The sequence below is a fragment of the Sceloporus undulatus genome, chromosome 1, assembly GCF_019175285.1.
Source record: "Sceloporus undulatus isolate JIND9_A2432 ecotype Alabama chromosome 1, SceUnd_v1.1, whole genome shotgun sequence".
Lineage (NCBI taxonomy): Eukaryota > Metazoa > Chordata > Lepidosauria > Squamata > Phrynosomatidae > Sceloporus > Sceloporus undulatus.
The window spans coordinates 75,518,925-75,536,516 of NC_056522.1; the positions used below are offsets into that span (position 1 = coordinate 75,518,925).

A 17,592-nucleotide genomic window follows, 5' to 3' on the forward strand; every position below is an offset into this window, starting at 1 on the left:
TGCCTTATTTTTTTTTCTTCCAACCTTTTTTCTTTTTTAAGCTCATTGGATTGCAGAATGAATTAACTAAACTTGGAATGATAAAGAACCAGCAAGATTATGAAGACTTTTGGAAACTTACCTGCAATGGCATTCGTGGTTCCAATCTCAAAGAAAAGCTTCCAGATATAAAAGCAAAAAGCTGAGTATCTACAGATACATTCACTACTTCTACATAACATTAGAGCCTACTTCCATAGAAAAGAATACAAACCTAAATAAACTGGGAAGCAGGTTCATTCAAGTCATTGCAATACCACCTCATACATACTTCTGTTAAACAACTCTTTCCACTGACAAATTTCCCTCTCAACAGTTTTTGTTCCTGACTGGGAATCTGAATTTGTATCACAGCTAATGGGGAAGTTGGAGGAAGAAACTGGCTTGTAAGGGAAGAGTTAAGCACTTGTCTTGGGCCTGTGAATTCTCTTCTCAAAATACCCTCTCTAGATGCTGTGAAGAAGCAATGGCTTTGGGAAATGTTGATTTGGTGTAAATATATAGTAAAGCATGTGCATTACACAAATATTGCTGTGTTCATAAACAGAGGGCAAGAGAGTGAGAGTGAGAGATAATTTGTGAAAGCTTCAATACTTTGTGTTTTTATTCTTCAGTGTTTGCTACGAACTCTGTGTTTCTCTCAACTTCAGCAAGACCTCTCCCACAACAGCAAGTTAATGGCTCTACAAACAGTAGCAGGCTGAAAAAAGTAAGCAAATAAACATTTGGGTTTTTTTCTTCTGTTTATTATCTGGGATAAACAATCTGCTTTAATTTGTGAGGTTTTAATTGTAGTTAGTAATTTATTATATGGTTGCATTTCTTCTGCTTCTCAAATCAGTACAAATGAGTGGTATTGGGGAATTGTTCTGATAGACTCTTTTTATGTGACACTCTAAAGAAGTTTCTATATTTCCTACATCTATAAATTTGAATGAAGAACCAACAATAAATACAGTATTCTGTGTTTTTGTCTGTAGACAGTTTAACTTGTTTAGGGCAGAGAAAGGCAAATTGTGGCCCTCCAATTGTTGTTAGATTCCCATCATCCTCAGCCATTGAAAAGAATCTACAGCACCTTTTGCTGTAGGTGGTTTGCACAAGGTTTAACTTCTAAGATGAAAATGATGGGACTTGACTTGTTTTGATGCTTCTTCCCATCACTGAGTGTTTGTGTGTGTTTTTGTGCTTGGTTGCATCTTAGGGGTTACCTGTCAACACAGCTTCGGGTGGCTTCCTCCAAGTCTTAGAACTGATTTTCAGAGGTGGTTCTGTGGCCAAGTCTTGCTTCTGTCTTAGCCTAAATTCAGCTCTTATTTCTCCCTTCCTCTCCCTTAGCTTGGAATGGTACTGCATCTACAATGGGAACCTTTTGGGAATGAAGAGCTCCCTATCTTAGGCAAGAAAATTGAATCCCCCTACTTTCCTATGTCTCTGGATCACAACCTGTGCTCAGGATCTAATGGGGTTGTGGAGAATGGGAACTGGCCAGTTGTTTCCACTGTGGCACATAAAAGGCTTTCTTGATGTATTTTCCTGAGTCTCATGCTGGTTAGGTAGCCACTCCTTTAAAGACCTAAAGTTTCCAGGAATGGGTTTCTATCATAGTGGGGATTGGTGGTTAGTGGAGCCATGAATCCACTCTAGATTTTAGTTAAATGTTAATGGAGCTGTCCATGGTGCTATCACTGGCCCGGGACAGACCACCCCAAAAGGGTGGCCTGCCTGCAGCCTATTTCCCTCCGGAGGGAAGCCTCAGCTGCCAAACCGCATGGCTTCCCTCCAGAGTAAAAAGAACCTGGTGTTTCAGGGCTCTTTTTAAGGTGCCGGAGTGATGGTGTGAGTGCACCACTGGCAACTTGAGATGTAATCATCATGCAGTGCCATGCATACGCTACACAGCAGTTACATCACAATGGTGGTGCCTGTGTACACGGGAGGCCACCATCAGTATGCCGCCACTCCATACTAGGGTTAGGGACTGTGCGGTTGGTGCAGGTCTCTAACCCTAGTATCACCATTGTCATGCCACAAAGTGCCCATCTGTATTGGGCCACTGTTTTGCGGATACAGTTCACTACTTTGGATAGCTCCTCTAGAATCTAGTTTAAAAACCGGAATGGATTTGCCACCCACTGATTTGACAGCCACAGTCACTGTTGCCTGTCAGGCATTCTGGAGAAATGTACTCAAGGTAGACTCAAATTACTTTGCTACCTGAAGCAGAGCAGTAAATGGTGGCCACCATCTCTTCAAGTTAAGATACATAATAACCAAAGCCAGACAATTTATTTTTCTGCATGAGGCAAACAATTTCACAGTACCTTTACACACCCTTGGCAATAGCAACACAATAATAACTACATAACTAAGAATTGGCTGCCCTTGATTGACATCCAAGAGCTGTTGTCTTGTCCAGGAATCATGTCCTAGGCTTTAAGTGGCAGCAGGCTGATCTATCTCAGCTTGGAATCAAGCTTGGTAAGAAGAGGCCTTTCTTTAAATAACATTTTGCCTGAGACACCTTAGAGAGAATAAGGTTGGAACTCTTGGGTGGGAAGGGATGCTCCAAGCTTACTCCCAAGATCTCTTTTTCCCCTTTGCTCTTCTCTACTTCAGTGTGTACAGTTCCCCAGCTGTGCCTTGAGAAAAAACTAACCCAAGCTGGCTGGCTTTTTCACACCTCTATGCAATGATCCCTTCACTCTTTCAATCCACTCTACCTAGCAGTGAACTCTGAGCAAGTTGTTATGTTGCTGAAACTGACTAAAGGGTTCAGTTTGTGATTTAGATTGTTTACTATGGTATGAATTCTTCAAAGTAGGTGTGGGTGGCAGCCATGGTGGGCCAGAGGGGGTGGGCAATTTTCTGCCCCTCCAGTCATCTGTAGGGGTCACATAAACTGCCAAAAATGACAAACTCTGACTCTCCACTTTTGGTTCTGAAAAACTTGGTGTGTGTGTGTGTGTGTGTGTGTGTGTTAAAGGGTGCAGCAGGAAGCCTGCAAAATATTTATTAGCTAAATGACCACTCCTTTAGGCTTCTGCAGAAGGACAACCCATCCTCTCTTTCTCTGTCTCTCTGGCCAGAAAAAGAGAATTCTAAGGAGTCTGAAGAGGTCAAGAGCTATAACAACAACATATTTTTTTTTTGGGGGGGGGGGTTCAGGCTATGTGGCCATGTTCTAGAAGAGTTTCCTTCTGACGTTTTGCCAGCATCTGTGGCTGTCATCTTCAGAGAATGCTTTCCTGGAAAGGAGTTGGGTATGTATGTATATATATATATATATATATATATATATATATATATATATTGTGACCTGGAAGGCACGAGTGATTTGCATGTATATTGTTCTGTTGCTAATGGCAGGCCTCAGGGTGGGAGTGTCTGCAAAGGAGGATTAGTGTCTGCTGGATTGGTGCTCATTGTCTGCTGGGAAATCCCTGACCCTGGGAGATTTCTCATGCAGATGAGAAATCTTCCAGAGACAAAAAACTATGGATGCCGGCCATGAAATCCTTCGACTTCACATATAATAACCACCTTGGGAAATGCATACAGTTTCATACCTGCTCTTTGCCAATACTTGCTCAAAAGTGTCATTTAAGACGAACTTTGATTTCACTGTCTGTGGTCCCCCATTTATTGTTGTGCTTTTTAAAAAACTTAATTCCCCCCCCCCATATCAGATTGCAGTGCTCACTCTAAAACTGTGAGGAGACTATTTGAGATGGTGTTGAATTACTGTTCTCATAATCTCAAACCACTTGCACTATTTGTTATATCTAAGAGCAGCTGCAGTACAGCTTTTTGTGAATTAGTGGCCTGTTACAGACAGCCAAAATAAAGCTGCTTCGAGTCACAGTGGAGGTATGGTGTTTCAATGTGTCTTAAGAGTCCAGAAGCCACACCAAAGCCACCGCCAGTCCTTAGGGCTGGAGCATGGCTTTGGTGCAACTTCTGGACTCTTAGGACGCATGCATCATTGAAACACCATACCTCCACTGTGACTCGAAGCAGCTTTATTTTGGCTGTCTGTAACAGGCCATAGATTTCTCAGTCTGAAATAACATGAGCACACAGTATTGCATGTTATGTCTGAGGAGGAACTCCAAATTCACCCATGGGACCTCTCCAGACAGGCCTTTTAGCATGTAAGGAATACATGCTAGGGTTGCCTCGGGGCATCCTTTACAGACGCCCCACAACCCTAGTACGTACTCCGTATGTCAAAATGGCAGCAACCTGTACAGATGGATGCCGCCATTTTGATGTGACAGCCACGCTGCGTCCAAACATCGTGGCACGTGCGTGATGTGCTTGCACCGCTACAGGGCGCATAGGGCACCCTATTTTGGGTGCCGGAAGGAGCTCCGAAACGGAGTTTCTTCCTGGGGAGCGCCTCGTTCCCTCAGCCACCAAATGGCTGTGGGAATGAAGCCGGGCGGAAAGGGGCCGAGCGACCCCTTTCTCTCCCGGCAGCAGCTCCCTGGGGTCTCCTGGGGCATGAAGCCCCAAGAACACCCCTTTCCAGGCTGGGGGGAAGCAGCATTTTGCTGCTTCCCCGAGGCCTGGAAAGTGGTGGATCGGGGCTTCCGGGGCTGCTGATGTGGCTGCTCAGGCCCCGATCCAGCAGGGAAAGGGCAAGTGCAAGCTGCCCCAAAGGGGCGGTCTGTATCTCACCATAGTTTCATTTGAACTGATCTTCAAGAAGAACTCTAATGTCCTTTGATGCTCTTGCAAAGTGAATTGATTGTTGGTAGGTATTTATGGTTAGGGAAAACAGAGTATGGAGTACACCACCAAGTTGATGTAAGGAATAAAATTGGTGGCACATTTTTAAAAAGCCATGCAGAATAATACCACTAAATTTGCATGGAATTTTTTATGTTCCAAGAAAAATCATAATCCCTTGTAATATCTCTTTTTGTTACCAATGACTTTTGCATCTTTTTTTGCATTACTTATATTACCAGTGCCTTTTGCATCTTTATCTAGGAACCTAGATAATTACAATGATAAAACAGAAATCAGTTAAAATCAGAACAAGTCCAGTTTAGACCAGTTTTTTTTGTTTCTGACTGGTTGCTTTTGGAACCTCATAAACAGAGCATGATGATGATGTAATTTCTGTTGTTGATTTTTGTTTCTTTTCTGCCTCTAGTGCTTGGAGGCATAAATTCTCTGAAACTTAAGATTCCACAGTAGCTGTATAATTTCAAATTGATAAATCCTTCCTTCATAAATTTGTGTGACCCATTAAAAACCCATCTAAGCTAGATCAACTTGTCATACTTCCATGTGACATATTTTCATAAGTGAATTTCTCAGTCAGTTTCTTCAGTTGATTCTGAGTGATTTCAACTCAATAGAATTATTCAGACATATGACAGCATGTTTTACTTTGACTCTGAAACTGAAAGCTCTTTAGACCTTGCTGTGGAAACATAGGTAATTTTGAGTGATTTCTATAATTGTTTCCAAACAGAGAGGGATTAGTAAAGATGTCACCAAACCGTTAGGAGGCCTTTCTAGTCTTTCATCCTGTCCCAGTCAGAGGTAACCCACATGGGCCCTTGTTTGCCTGGCCTAAGACAAATATATCGTAGCTGAATCCTTATTACTGAGAGCCTAAAAAAATCAGGAGAAATTGTTCACAAATATGTGAGAAGAAAATAAAATGGAGAAGTGCAAAAGCTCCCATTATAAACTTTGTAATAGTTGAAGGCTGCTTAGAATTGAATTAAAAATTCATTTTAGATTAGAATGCAATACTGAATGAGGGAGAAAGCTAGGACACTAAAATGGATAAAATATGTATTTGAGAAATTGCTAATTAAAAATAAAGAAAAAAATAACTGATTCCATCTTTATATGTTCAGGTACTGGAATTCTGTTCTTTTCTTTTCAAATCTAAAAATAAATTGAGTTTAAATTTGAGTTTGAATGTACTAAATCTTTACATCGCTCACTTTTGAATATATTTAGCTTGCTTCATCTTTAAAGATAATTCTTCAGGAAGAAATTAAATAGATATTGTGTAGAATGGGGATATGCAATCTAGAGTCCTTCAAATGTTTTAGGCTACAGTTCCTGACCGTTAGGTGAACTACCATTATTTGAAGAGAGCTGGAGTTAAAAACTCTGGAAAATGCCAGGTTGCCTATCTGTCAAACAGCAAAAAGTTTGAAATACAAACTAAAGATAAGTCTTTCTTCATATTGCTATATTAACCATATATCTCTGGATGCATCTGCACTGTAGAAATAATGTGGTTTGACTGCTTTAACTGCCATAGCTCAATGCTATGGAATTCTGAGATTTGTAGTTTTGTGAGATACTTAGCTTTCTCTGTCACAGCACTCTGATGCCATAACAAACTACAAATCCTGGGATGCCATAGGATGAAATCCTGACAGTTAAAACATGGGCACACTGCATTAATTCTTCAGTACAGAAGCAGCCTAAAAAGAATACTTATTACAGAAGCAGTACATGCTCACTAGAATTCTTTTTAAAAAATTGATGAAAATGACAAAAATATGAATATGGAACACACACATATGCCTAGAGACATATAGTCTCTTTTCCCCAAAACCAGGAGACAGAGTTTCTCTGACTTTTTAATTCTTTAAAGAATTCAGCATCAATACATACATGCATGCACACACACACACACATGCACACACAAAGAGCATGTATATATTTTAGGGTGTTGAGGACCCACTTGCAGCCACAAGCTGCACAATACTCATGCCACACACACACATACACACACACACAGGTGCTTTAGAGCAGGCCAATAAGGCTACAAGAACTGCCTTGCTCTATTAGATTGGGGCCTATGAAGAGAGAGTTTAAGAGGTTCTGTTTTAATGTAGTATTTTTGTATGTTTTTAACTGTATTTTTATAATGTTGTAAGGCACCCTGAGTCCCAGTCTTGGGAGAAGTGTAGGATGATGATGATGATAATAATATTTCCAACAGAAGACAGCCAGTTACATTACAAAATTAGTGCCATGATTGCCACCCAGCTTTTAATTCCATTATTGGGGATCTGTGCTGCATTATAATGCTTTGCAGAAGGACAGTAGAAGTGGGAAAAGGACTCAATCCACCTAAATTAGTAAGAAGTCTAGAAGATTTACATTGGCCTGTGCATGCAAGTGATTTATTGGTACAAACTCTCACTTCTCCATTTGTGAATCTGGCTCCCAGGTGAGAATATTTTACCTCACCTGTACTTGAAAGCATTTCCAGTCAACTCAAGAAAGTTGTAGAACTGAAAAGAGAAGTAAATTACCAAGAACTTTAAAAATCAAATGTATTTATTATATGATATGCATGGAAAGTATTGCTTCCATTGTATTATTTCCTGTATGACTCACCAAGAGTGTGGTGCTGAGTTAAATAGGTGTAGAGAATGCTTTAGTACTCATTCACATGTAATCATAGACTCCAGCCACTTCTTTGAATTGAGTTTATACTACTTGTATGATAAATTTGTGAGTTCTACAAATCTGTTCAAGAAGACACAAAATACATGTCTAAACCATAAACTGTTGCATTTCACCTTGCCCTGTCATTTCCTTCAGTACAAAGTAATGGTTAATTGGATGGTCATGTAGAACTTGACTCTCCTGTGAAATGACCTGCATTTTTACATATTGTGAAACCATCTCAGTTGTACAGATACATACAGACAGACAGACATGTATACATTACTGTGGATGGATAACTGTATTAACAAGTTCAAACATAGCTTGCCAGAAGGCTGTCTGAACGATTATAGTAAGAAATGTTTAAGTGGAGGGTGAGATCCTGAGCTTTGTCAGCCATATGATCTAAGACCTGAACATTTAGTTGTGAAGGTATCACTAATGATGTGCTAGTTCTCAAGGATGTATCAGAGTGTTGCAGCTAACACCCGATAATATCGCTCACTCCAGTGCCGGCACACTTTGACTGCTTAGTGCAAAAATCTGTCACAAAAGAAATCCTAAGAGAAACCAAAGAGCTGTGTTTGCATTAATACAGGGAGTTCATCCACACATCACCAGAAAACAAACATTTTTAAAAAACAATTTAACATGTTTAGAATTTGTTTTCTTTTTTTCTTTTTTGGACCTCTTTTTGTCCACAACCATTTATTTTGATGTTTTAATGCCATTCTTGTATAGAAATGTGTCCTGTGTAAATACGTATAGGTATACATTAGATATTGCAAGCAGTACTCTCATCTTGTGGGTTCAATAGTGTGGCATCTTTGTACTTGTTTTTTTCTTTAATTGCCAAGCATCTTAAGGAAAATTACTATAATAGAAATGGCTTAAGCAATTGATTGGATTTGATTATTTAGGTCATTGATCTCAGAATTTGCACACTGTTTATTCATTCCGAGTCCATTCTTGGAACTGTTCTAAATACCTTGCCATTCATGAGCCCTTGCTGCTTACAGTACATTTGCAGATTACTTTGTACAGTCAGCCCTCTTTATCCATGGATTCTTTGTCCATGTATTCAACCAATAAATTCCAAAACGCAAACCTTGATTTTGCCATTTTATGTAAAAGACACCATTTTACTGTGGCCTATATAATGGGACTTGAGTCTCTGTGAATTCTGGTAACCATGAGGGTTTATGGAATGTCCACTGTAATGTGTTCCCCACTTTCTTTCTTATTTCCATCATCATATTTGAAATGACCTGACCAGTGTCCCATATTTTCTTAGTCTCCAAGCACTGGTTACTCTTCCTATACTCTGCATGAACGCTAATCACTGTGGTTTTAATTCATTCCAGTCAGTTGCAATTGAAATTTTAAAGATTTCCAAATTATTTCTCTGGACAGACTTCTTCTCCATTTTGCTTGTGCCTCTAGTTGAGGAGGACAGAGTGATCAGTATCAGCAACATCACATATCAAGTGACACTGCAGATAATTCTGTTCTTGTATTATTTTCCTCTTGGGCTCCTTTGACATTATCTGCTCCTGATGATTCTCTACCTGCTTCTTAAACCAGTAGTTATTTCTTTTCAGTTTATTCTGATAGTTTTATTGCTTCACTTCCCCCAGTCCTTGAGGGGGAATGCTGTTGGATGCAGTGCTTTGTCACCTGATGGTTGCCCTCTCTTTCTGGATATTTTCAGTCTTGGTCCCCATCTTGACTTTATTTACACCCAGATCTAATTTCCTATATTTGATCTTCCCATTCTATTTGAGACTAAACCTGTCCCTAAAACACCAACATATTCTCCTAAACAGCTTATCATATTCTCATTTGGAATCCAGAAATGATAAAGTCCTCTTGTTTTTGTTGAAAGCTTCTCATATGTTTCTATCATCATTTAAAATCTCATCCAACATGCATTGATGCAACTCTTTTCCTTTCCTGCCCCCTTCTTCCAAGACCAAGTTCAAATTTACCATTAGCTTTTCAGAATTTTAAGAATACCTTTCTTTTTTTCTGCAACAATAATTTAAACCCTCATTCATGTCATGATTATCTCATATCTTAAGTGCAACAATCTTTAACGTTCACATTTATCACACATCATTGTGTTTTTGTAATTCACCTAGCTGAAGTTAAAAACATCACAAAATGATAAGCTTTATACCTTGGCTTTGGGAATAATTTCTTTTAGCTCTGTTATTAGTATGTGTTTAGTGTGGGTGGAATAGGGACTACTTCTGAGAGATGTGTATTGTTTACAGAGTAACAGTAAAATAGATGGCCAGCATGTGGCACAAATTCAGGAAGAATAATATGCAGCCCCCTCTTTGTTCAGCTGGCTTTTGCTTAAACAACCTGTTGTCACAAAGATGTTTGTACATGGATCGAGAGCCAAGATACAGCAGTCTTGTGGTTTAAGATTTGTTATAACAGGAAACCTAGACTTGTAAATTTACCACATAATTTTCAATGAACTGTCTTTTCTGCCAGTACTGTTTAAAAATTCAGCTGGTTCCCCTCTACAACTTGAGGATTACTACCACCATGGCATTAAAAGACTCAAAAGAAAACAAATCTGTGCTGATCATTTACAATGTCAAGCCTTTCTTGACAGTTCAATTCATTTTTCAGTCTTGTTTGGCTTATACTTTTTTCCTAGATTATAATAAGGCCTGTGTGCTTGCCATGATTTCACAAATATGCAGAAAGACCTATCCAGTTGATCTTGGCCACATGGTTAGCAATATTCTTACATCACATATACTGCAACCCCATGATCAGAATGGCTTCCACATGGCTCAGAAGCAGTATGAAGAGAATTTCCCAAGTGGTGCTCACGTACCTCATTACTGTCTGTTATATAGAAAGACTGAAAGAGAATTCATGAACAATCTGCATTGCTTTTGGTTCCATTTCCATGCAATGCCCTCCTAAGGCTCCCGAAACCAGTGCTGATGTTTACTTTGTAGGGTTAACAAACTGAACATGTTTAAATTTGATGTCATATTTTTCTATATAGTCTCCAGGATGCTAACAAAGTAATAAAAAGGTACTGTAGCTTCTATATGCAAAATAACACTTTCTATAAAGTTTCCCCAAAGCTCAGAAAGGTGATTAAAAAACAATAACAACTACCACAAACTAGAACTTCCACATGCTGTGCAGTGGAGTCTGGGAGTTATAGTTTTAAAAAAGTCACTTTTCCAGAATTCTGCCTTTTCCCCAAGGTGAGATTAAGACATGGGTGGCAGGACCACCCCTTTTTCTAGAGACCTACCTCTGAATTCTCAGAGATGTGTTCACTAGTACAACAGAAGATTTTATTTCTTACGTGGTTTATCTGGGAATACCTAGGTAGATATCTGGGAATGCATACCTGTCTGAGAATAGGTTCCATGGAACTCAGGCCTGTTACAGACAGCCAAAATAAAGCTGCTTCGAGTCACAGTGGAGGTATGGTGTTTCAATGATGCATGCGTCCTAAGAGTCCAGAAGTCGCACCAAAGCCACACTCCATCCTTAAGGACTGGAACATGGCTTTGGTATGGCTTCTGGACTCTTAGGACGCATGCATCCTTGAAACATCATACCTCCACTGTGACTCGAAGCAGCTTTATTTTGGCTGTCTGTAACAGGCCTCAGTATTGTTTACAACTAAATGTTTACAAATATGATCTCAATTTTGTGATGTATGTCTCTCTGCCCGCCAAATTGTTTTTAATTTTAACCTAATGCTGTATAGCATTTTATTGTTTTTAAACTTTGATTGTTTAATTTTAGTTTTAATATTGGGCAGGGAGTTGGGAAGGGATCAATTAGTATTTTATTGTATTTTTAATGCATTTTTACTGTTGTAATCTGCCTGGATTCCTAGTGATTGGGCAGGCTATAAATAAATCATCCTCATCATCCTCATTATTAATAGACTTTTTTTTAAAAAAAATACATTTTCCTACCTAGTACTCATAATTTCAGTTACATTCAATTAACTAGGAAAACAAAAATCTTCTAATTTTAAGTTGGATTCAGGATCAGCTATTCATGAATGAATGGCCTCTACTTGTCAATAGTGTCTTTGCTGATTGGAGAATACGTGTCCCATACTTACTCCATTCAAAAGCTTGCTATTTCTTTAGTTTGCTTCAGCCATCCCACTTGTTTGCACCAAAATCTGGATACAGCCCTTGGCTCTGTCCCTGTTGTTCACTTGTTTTCTTTCTACAATAGAAGCAGAAATGTTTTAATTAATCAAATGGATTGTATCATTCAGGGTCACTTTAATGCAACAGAGACACAAACTAATGCTGATAAGTTAAAGAAGTTAAATTTATTTATAAGTACTTCATTTTTTCACACAAACTCATTACTTAGTTTTGCTTCTGGGTTGGTTATTTATATCTTTGGGAGCTTTTTGGTTTGGGAAAAAGGAATTCATAAACAGTATATGTATTTGACCACAAGTCATTTAGTGTGTATGCTGATCAACAAATATTAATCATCTGGTGTTCCTCCTTGTTAATTTTTGTGACAGAGCTCAATGTCTCCACTGCGGTCTACAGGTACTTGCCAGCCTCCAACTCATCATGAGGGTAAACACATGAACACCCAGCAAGAAACTGAGCAAATGTTTCCCAAGGTAGGTGAGAAAACCTCAGGACTCTGTTCCCTGTGAGAGAGCTAGACTAAAACTGGTGAGATTCCGGTACTGTTGGAATTCTGATGTGTTATTATTAATTCTCTGGCTCTTCCCCCAGCATTAGAGAATAATCTATCAACACCAATGAAATCCCTGTTGAAACCACTATTTTAACACAGTAAGAAATGTAGCATTTTGCAAATTGCTTTGTATAGAGGAAGTGTAAGAAATAACATAATTTTAGTCATGATCCCATCTGCCCTTCAGATACTTTGATGTGAATTGGTCAAATGTTCCGATGCAATGATCAAATAAGAAATGACAAGTCTGTGAGATTGCACTGGAGACAATCACTTGCTAGAGAATTTAATCTGAAGGCTGTCTATTAAATTCCTTTTTATTTTGAGTTGTAGTTTGTCCTGTCCCACTGTCATATCATGCCATGGCTTGACCTTGCCTTCTATTGGCTCTGGATGTAGCACTGCCCCCTACAGTTGGTTACGACTAGACATTCATGTCAAGGGACTACCTTTACCTCTTTGCCTTTAATTTTGTAATAGATGTTTTATATTTAGATTTGAAAGGAAGTTTGTATATTCTGGCCAAAGTTGAGTATATTTAATTTTTTTGTTGTTTTTTTGAAAATTGAAAGCCATTATGAAATATTTAATAGTGTTTTATTTGGAATGGACTATACCCATAGTTATGAACCCTGTGCGTAGCAGAATATGAATATTTCACTGACATATCATATAAGGAATAAATGCAAAACAAATGAAGCAATTATGGAAAGGAGTTAAAGTGTGTGGACTATTCCCATAAAATCATATGGTAGAATCTTGAGTAGGAATTACTTTTTAAATATTCCCCCAGTAAAAGCAAAGATGTTCCTTGAACAGAAGAAGCTAGAATGTCAAGGAGAGTATAGCTTACTGTATATACAGTATACGGAGCCAGGGTAGTGTAGTGGTTTGAGTGTTGGACAGGTTCAAATACCAGCTTGGCCATAAAGTCCACTGGGTGACCTTGGGCAAGTCACATGCTCTCAGCCTCAGGGGAATGCAATGGCAAACCTCCTCTGAACAAATCTTGCCAAGCAAACCCCATGATAGGATTGCCATATGTTGGAAATGGCTTGAAGGCACACAACAACAACAACATACAGTATAATTTTTGACTAAACTAGAAGGTTTAGTCAAAAATTGACCAAAAAAAAGCTGGGTCAGCTTATCCACAGGTCAGCGTAAGTACTGTACATGAACTCTGATCAAAAAAGGAAACATCCTCTTTTCTGACTAGAGTGATGAAAAGCAAGTGCTTAGTCTATGCAAGGACAACCTAAAAGAAGCACTGGTCCTCTCTACTCTCTCTGCTGTGGTGTCACTATGAGCCTTTTTTAATGCCTTGGCAGGAAAATCAAAGGGATGCTGAGCTAATAGAGCAGGGTCAGTGCTTATTTTAGGTTTTCCTGGGATGGATGAAGCTCTTACCTTTCACCACTCTACTCAGAGAAGGGAATAGTTCCTTTCTTGAGAAGTTCTAACACTGTACCTTAATTCTTGCTTTTACATCCTTTTTGACATGTGCACATATTTTTATCCCGTCCATGCCTGGTCACCTCCCCCATCCATCGCACAATCACCATTTATCATACTTCCCTCCTCATCTGTCAAGTTTTTAGAGTGAACACAAACAGTTATGTTTGCCAGAATTTTGTAAGTTCTTTGGCATCGTTTTCCTTTGCTTTGTCCTTTACATTTTTAGTTACATGCCCCTAAGTTTTACCCTTGACTTTTCCATGGGTCATATCAAAGTCCAAACTTTTGCTTCAGAATCTGCCCTTGGCTACTACATGTGGTCAACTTATAAATGAGTATATCCCAAATGTTTCCCAAATGTTAATAGAATACATTTATTTTACATGGGGACTATTCAGAAATGTTGTCCCTTTTCCACTGCATTCTGAAGTGATACATAGCACAGCCCTATATATAAATCTTCTCTTTGAGGAAAATTTGCATAATTTCATTTATGTGAGGGTCCACTATAATAGTAGCAGTGGTTGCAGATTTGAATAATTTACATAACAGAGGGTTGGTTGTATGTCAAATACACAAGAGATTTGCAACGAATTGTGATCTGTACAGTTACTCATTACTTATATGTCACACATCTGCAAAAAACAAAGTTATGAAGTCCAAATAGAAGACTTATATGATATATTAGACTTTTGTAAGAAAGGGATTCATAGCAGTGTTTATAATAACAATTAAATCCTTTGGTACAGAGCTGTTCAGGCTTTTGGAAGTTTGTATTTATTGGGTGCCTTCAAGTTGTTTCATATTTATGGTGACCCTAAAGTGAACACGGCAGAATATAATATGTTCAGAGTGGCTTTGCTCTTGCGTTCCTTAAGGCTGAGAGAATGTGATTGGTCCAAGGTTACCCAATGAGTTTCCATGGCTGAGCAAGGATTCGAACCTTGTTCTCCAGAGTCTTAGTACAAAGCTCAAACTACTACACCATGTTAGCTAGTGGCAAATATCCCTTTATATCATGTTATAGTGGGAGAAGTTGTTAAAATAGAGCCTTAGAACATGAATGTGAGCACTTTGGTTTTTGGTGATGTATCCACACTGCAGAATTAAAGCAGTTCAACATCACTTTAACTGTCATGACTGTATCTTGTGGAATCATCGGATTTGTAGTATTGGTGAGGTATTCTGGTCTGCCAGAGAGCACTGGTGCCTCACCAAACTACAAATTCCAGGATTCTGTAGGACTGAGTCATGACAGTTCACACTGCAGAAATGAAACCGTTTGAACTATCATGACTCTGTCCTACAGAATCTTGGGATTTGTAATAATTAGTCCAAGCTCTGCTCAAAACTACTCTATTTCTGACTCTGATAAGCAAGGAATCTCTCTCCCCTCACATTCCTTGGCAATCTTCCCATTCCCCACCAGTGTTCACATGCAGCACTCCATGGAGGACCATGGAATACAGCCAATCTCCTCAGTTTACATCAACTTGCCAATTGCAATACAGTCTTGTGAACTGACATCTAGACTGCACCTCCATTATGCTGCACAAACTGTGCAAAGAGAACATGTAGTTATAGACACTCCATGCTCCCTTTAAGAATATAATTGTCCCAGCTGATCCCACCCCTGCCACTGTGGTTTATATAAAAAATAACACCAGTGGTAATATAATGCAGATCTCATCCACTACCTCATAAAGCATTAACATTCAAATTGCCCTTCACTTTCTCTATTTTCACAGCCTTTTAACAAATCTGATCGTCATCCAACATTACCAACAGGCTCCTCCTACTTATTCATACAGCAAGGTCTCAAGGATCTTTAAAAAACAGTTTTAACACTAACAGTGGTAGTCTAAACATACAAGCATACAAACACCAAACTAATGTAAAAATGACACATACTTCACATCAAGTAATTATTTAATAATTATACAAAACTACTTCCCTTGTTGCTGGGACATATTACTGTAGTATGGAGAGGCACACATTTTACACTTAAGTCTTCTAACAAGTAAAAAAAAAAATAGCATAGTACTTGGAGGAAGTTTGAGAAGAAGTTCTAGGAAACTGAGGAGTACAAAAGAAATCAAACTTAAGCAAAATACTACAAACCAAAATGCTTACCTTGTTGAACAACACGTATATTCTAAGATGGGGGTGCAGATCCACTGTCGCTCCAGTAGTTTTGACCTAAAACTACCATACTCCCTGACCACTGGCCATGCTAAGGGTGTATCCACACTGCAAAAATAAAGCAGTTTGACACTACTTTTACTGCTCTTTCTCTATACTACAGAATCCTGGGATTTGTAGTTTGTAGCACCAGAACTCTCTGACAGACCAGGCTGAATACCTCACCAAACAACAAATCCCAGGTTTCGATAGGAGGCAGCCATGACAGTTAAAGTGATATCAATCTGCTTTAATTCTGCAGTTTGGAAGACCTGTAAGTCCCAAAAGGTCATTTTGCCCCCTTCTTGTTGTTTTTTTAACTGACAGAAGATATATTTAGAGAAAATGAGTTAAATATTCAGTTCTCATGTTTAAAGGTGTAGGAGCTTTGTGGATTACAGTTTTCCTACCCAAGTGACAAGAACAGGTGTAGCATGGCTGCATTGTGAAAGCAAGGCATTGAAAACTGGAGTGGGGATCATATTTTACTTAATCTCCACTTCTTAAATCCACTTACATCTCTGTTTCTTTTCATTAGAGTTTTAAACTATTTTTTTTTTCAGTTCATGTTTTTCAGCAATCCATGGCTATCATTAACTATGAATAGAATGAGTCCCTATGCTGATGCCTTCATTAACAATTAACAATTCATTAAATTAACAATGGTTAACTGGTTCCACTAGCAATAATTTTTGTCAAAGAGAATAGGACATGTTGGTCCTGCATCTCATTTTTAGTCCATCATACATAGTTAAAGTATGGTTTACATACTTTGGCCTTCCCTGACTGACCTTTGTCCAAACCAGAACAAGTCTGATCCTCTGATTAAATCTCACCACTGTAGCTATCTCTTAACTGATTTTAATTTGTTATTGTGATCTGTATTTATATGTGGTTTTATTGTGGTAATTTTATTCAGGGAGGGAGGGTGAGGGTTGGGGGGAGTCGGGGGTTTGCGTTGTTTGATTATTTTGTATTGTATTAACTTCTGTTGTTACCCACCTCAATCTCCAAAAGAGAATAGGTGGGATATAAATATTATTATTATTATTATTATTATTATTATTATTATTATTATTGGTCCTCTTCACATCTATCTGGGTAAAACTCAGTGGCAGCTGGATGCTCCATGTCAGTGAGGTGGTGAATCCATTCCAAGTTTTGGCAAGCTTTTAAAGAGCAGGATTCAGCACCTTGGAGAACTCCCTTTAAAACCTGGATTAAAGTGAGACAGAATTCACCTCCCCTGCTGACAAGGAAGTTCCTGGCTGCCATAGGTAAATCCCACAGATGGTAACCTTGAGATAAGATATTTCAGCCTCAGCTGACATTTAGCAATTACATTTAGGTCTAACTCTGATGGACAACATCCGTTTCCAGTACAGTTGGCCCCTGTCAGTACAGCCAACCTTCCACATTTGCAGCTTTGATTTTTGCAGATTTGATTATTTGTGAATTTAATTGACATGTTCTCTCTAGAAATTTCTAGGCCCTCCAAGAGTGGCTTAGCTGGAAGTTGGCCATAGTGTCATGCTGGAAGATCTAGAGATTCCTAGAGAAAACACTCCTCTAGGCATTTGTAGGTCTTCTAGCATGACTCTGTGGTCAATGTCTGGTTGATGTTGACCATAGAGTTGTGCTGGGTCACCTAGAGATACCTATAGAGGTGTACTCTCAAGTTAAAAAAGCTTTTTAATTTAAAGAGCCCTCCTCCAACCACCATCTTGAGGGGGAGAGAGGCCA

At 38.8% G+C, this 17,592-nt stretch overlaps 1 protein-coding gene across 1 annotated transcript in view; it reads left to right on the forward strand.

Annotated features, from left to right (window-relative positions):
- The first annotated feature begins 641 nt into the window (after positions 1 to 641).
- Positions 642 to 17,592, forward strand: part of LOC121919736 — a 37,333-nt gene continuing 20,382 nt past the window's right edge. Inside the window, exons 1-2 of the mRNA XM_042446609.1 lie at positions 642 to 748; positions 12,026 to 12,130. Of these exons, the coding sequence (XP_042302543.1) occupies positions 12,032 to 12,130 (99 nt within the window). The 5' untranslated portion in view covers positions 642 to 748; positions 12,026 to 12,031. The remainder of the gene's footprint in view (positions 749 to 12,025; positions 12,131 to 17,592) is intronic.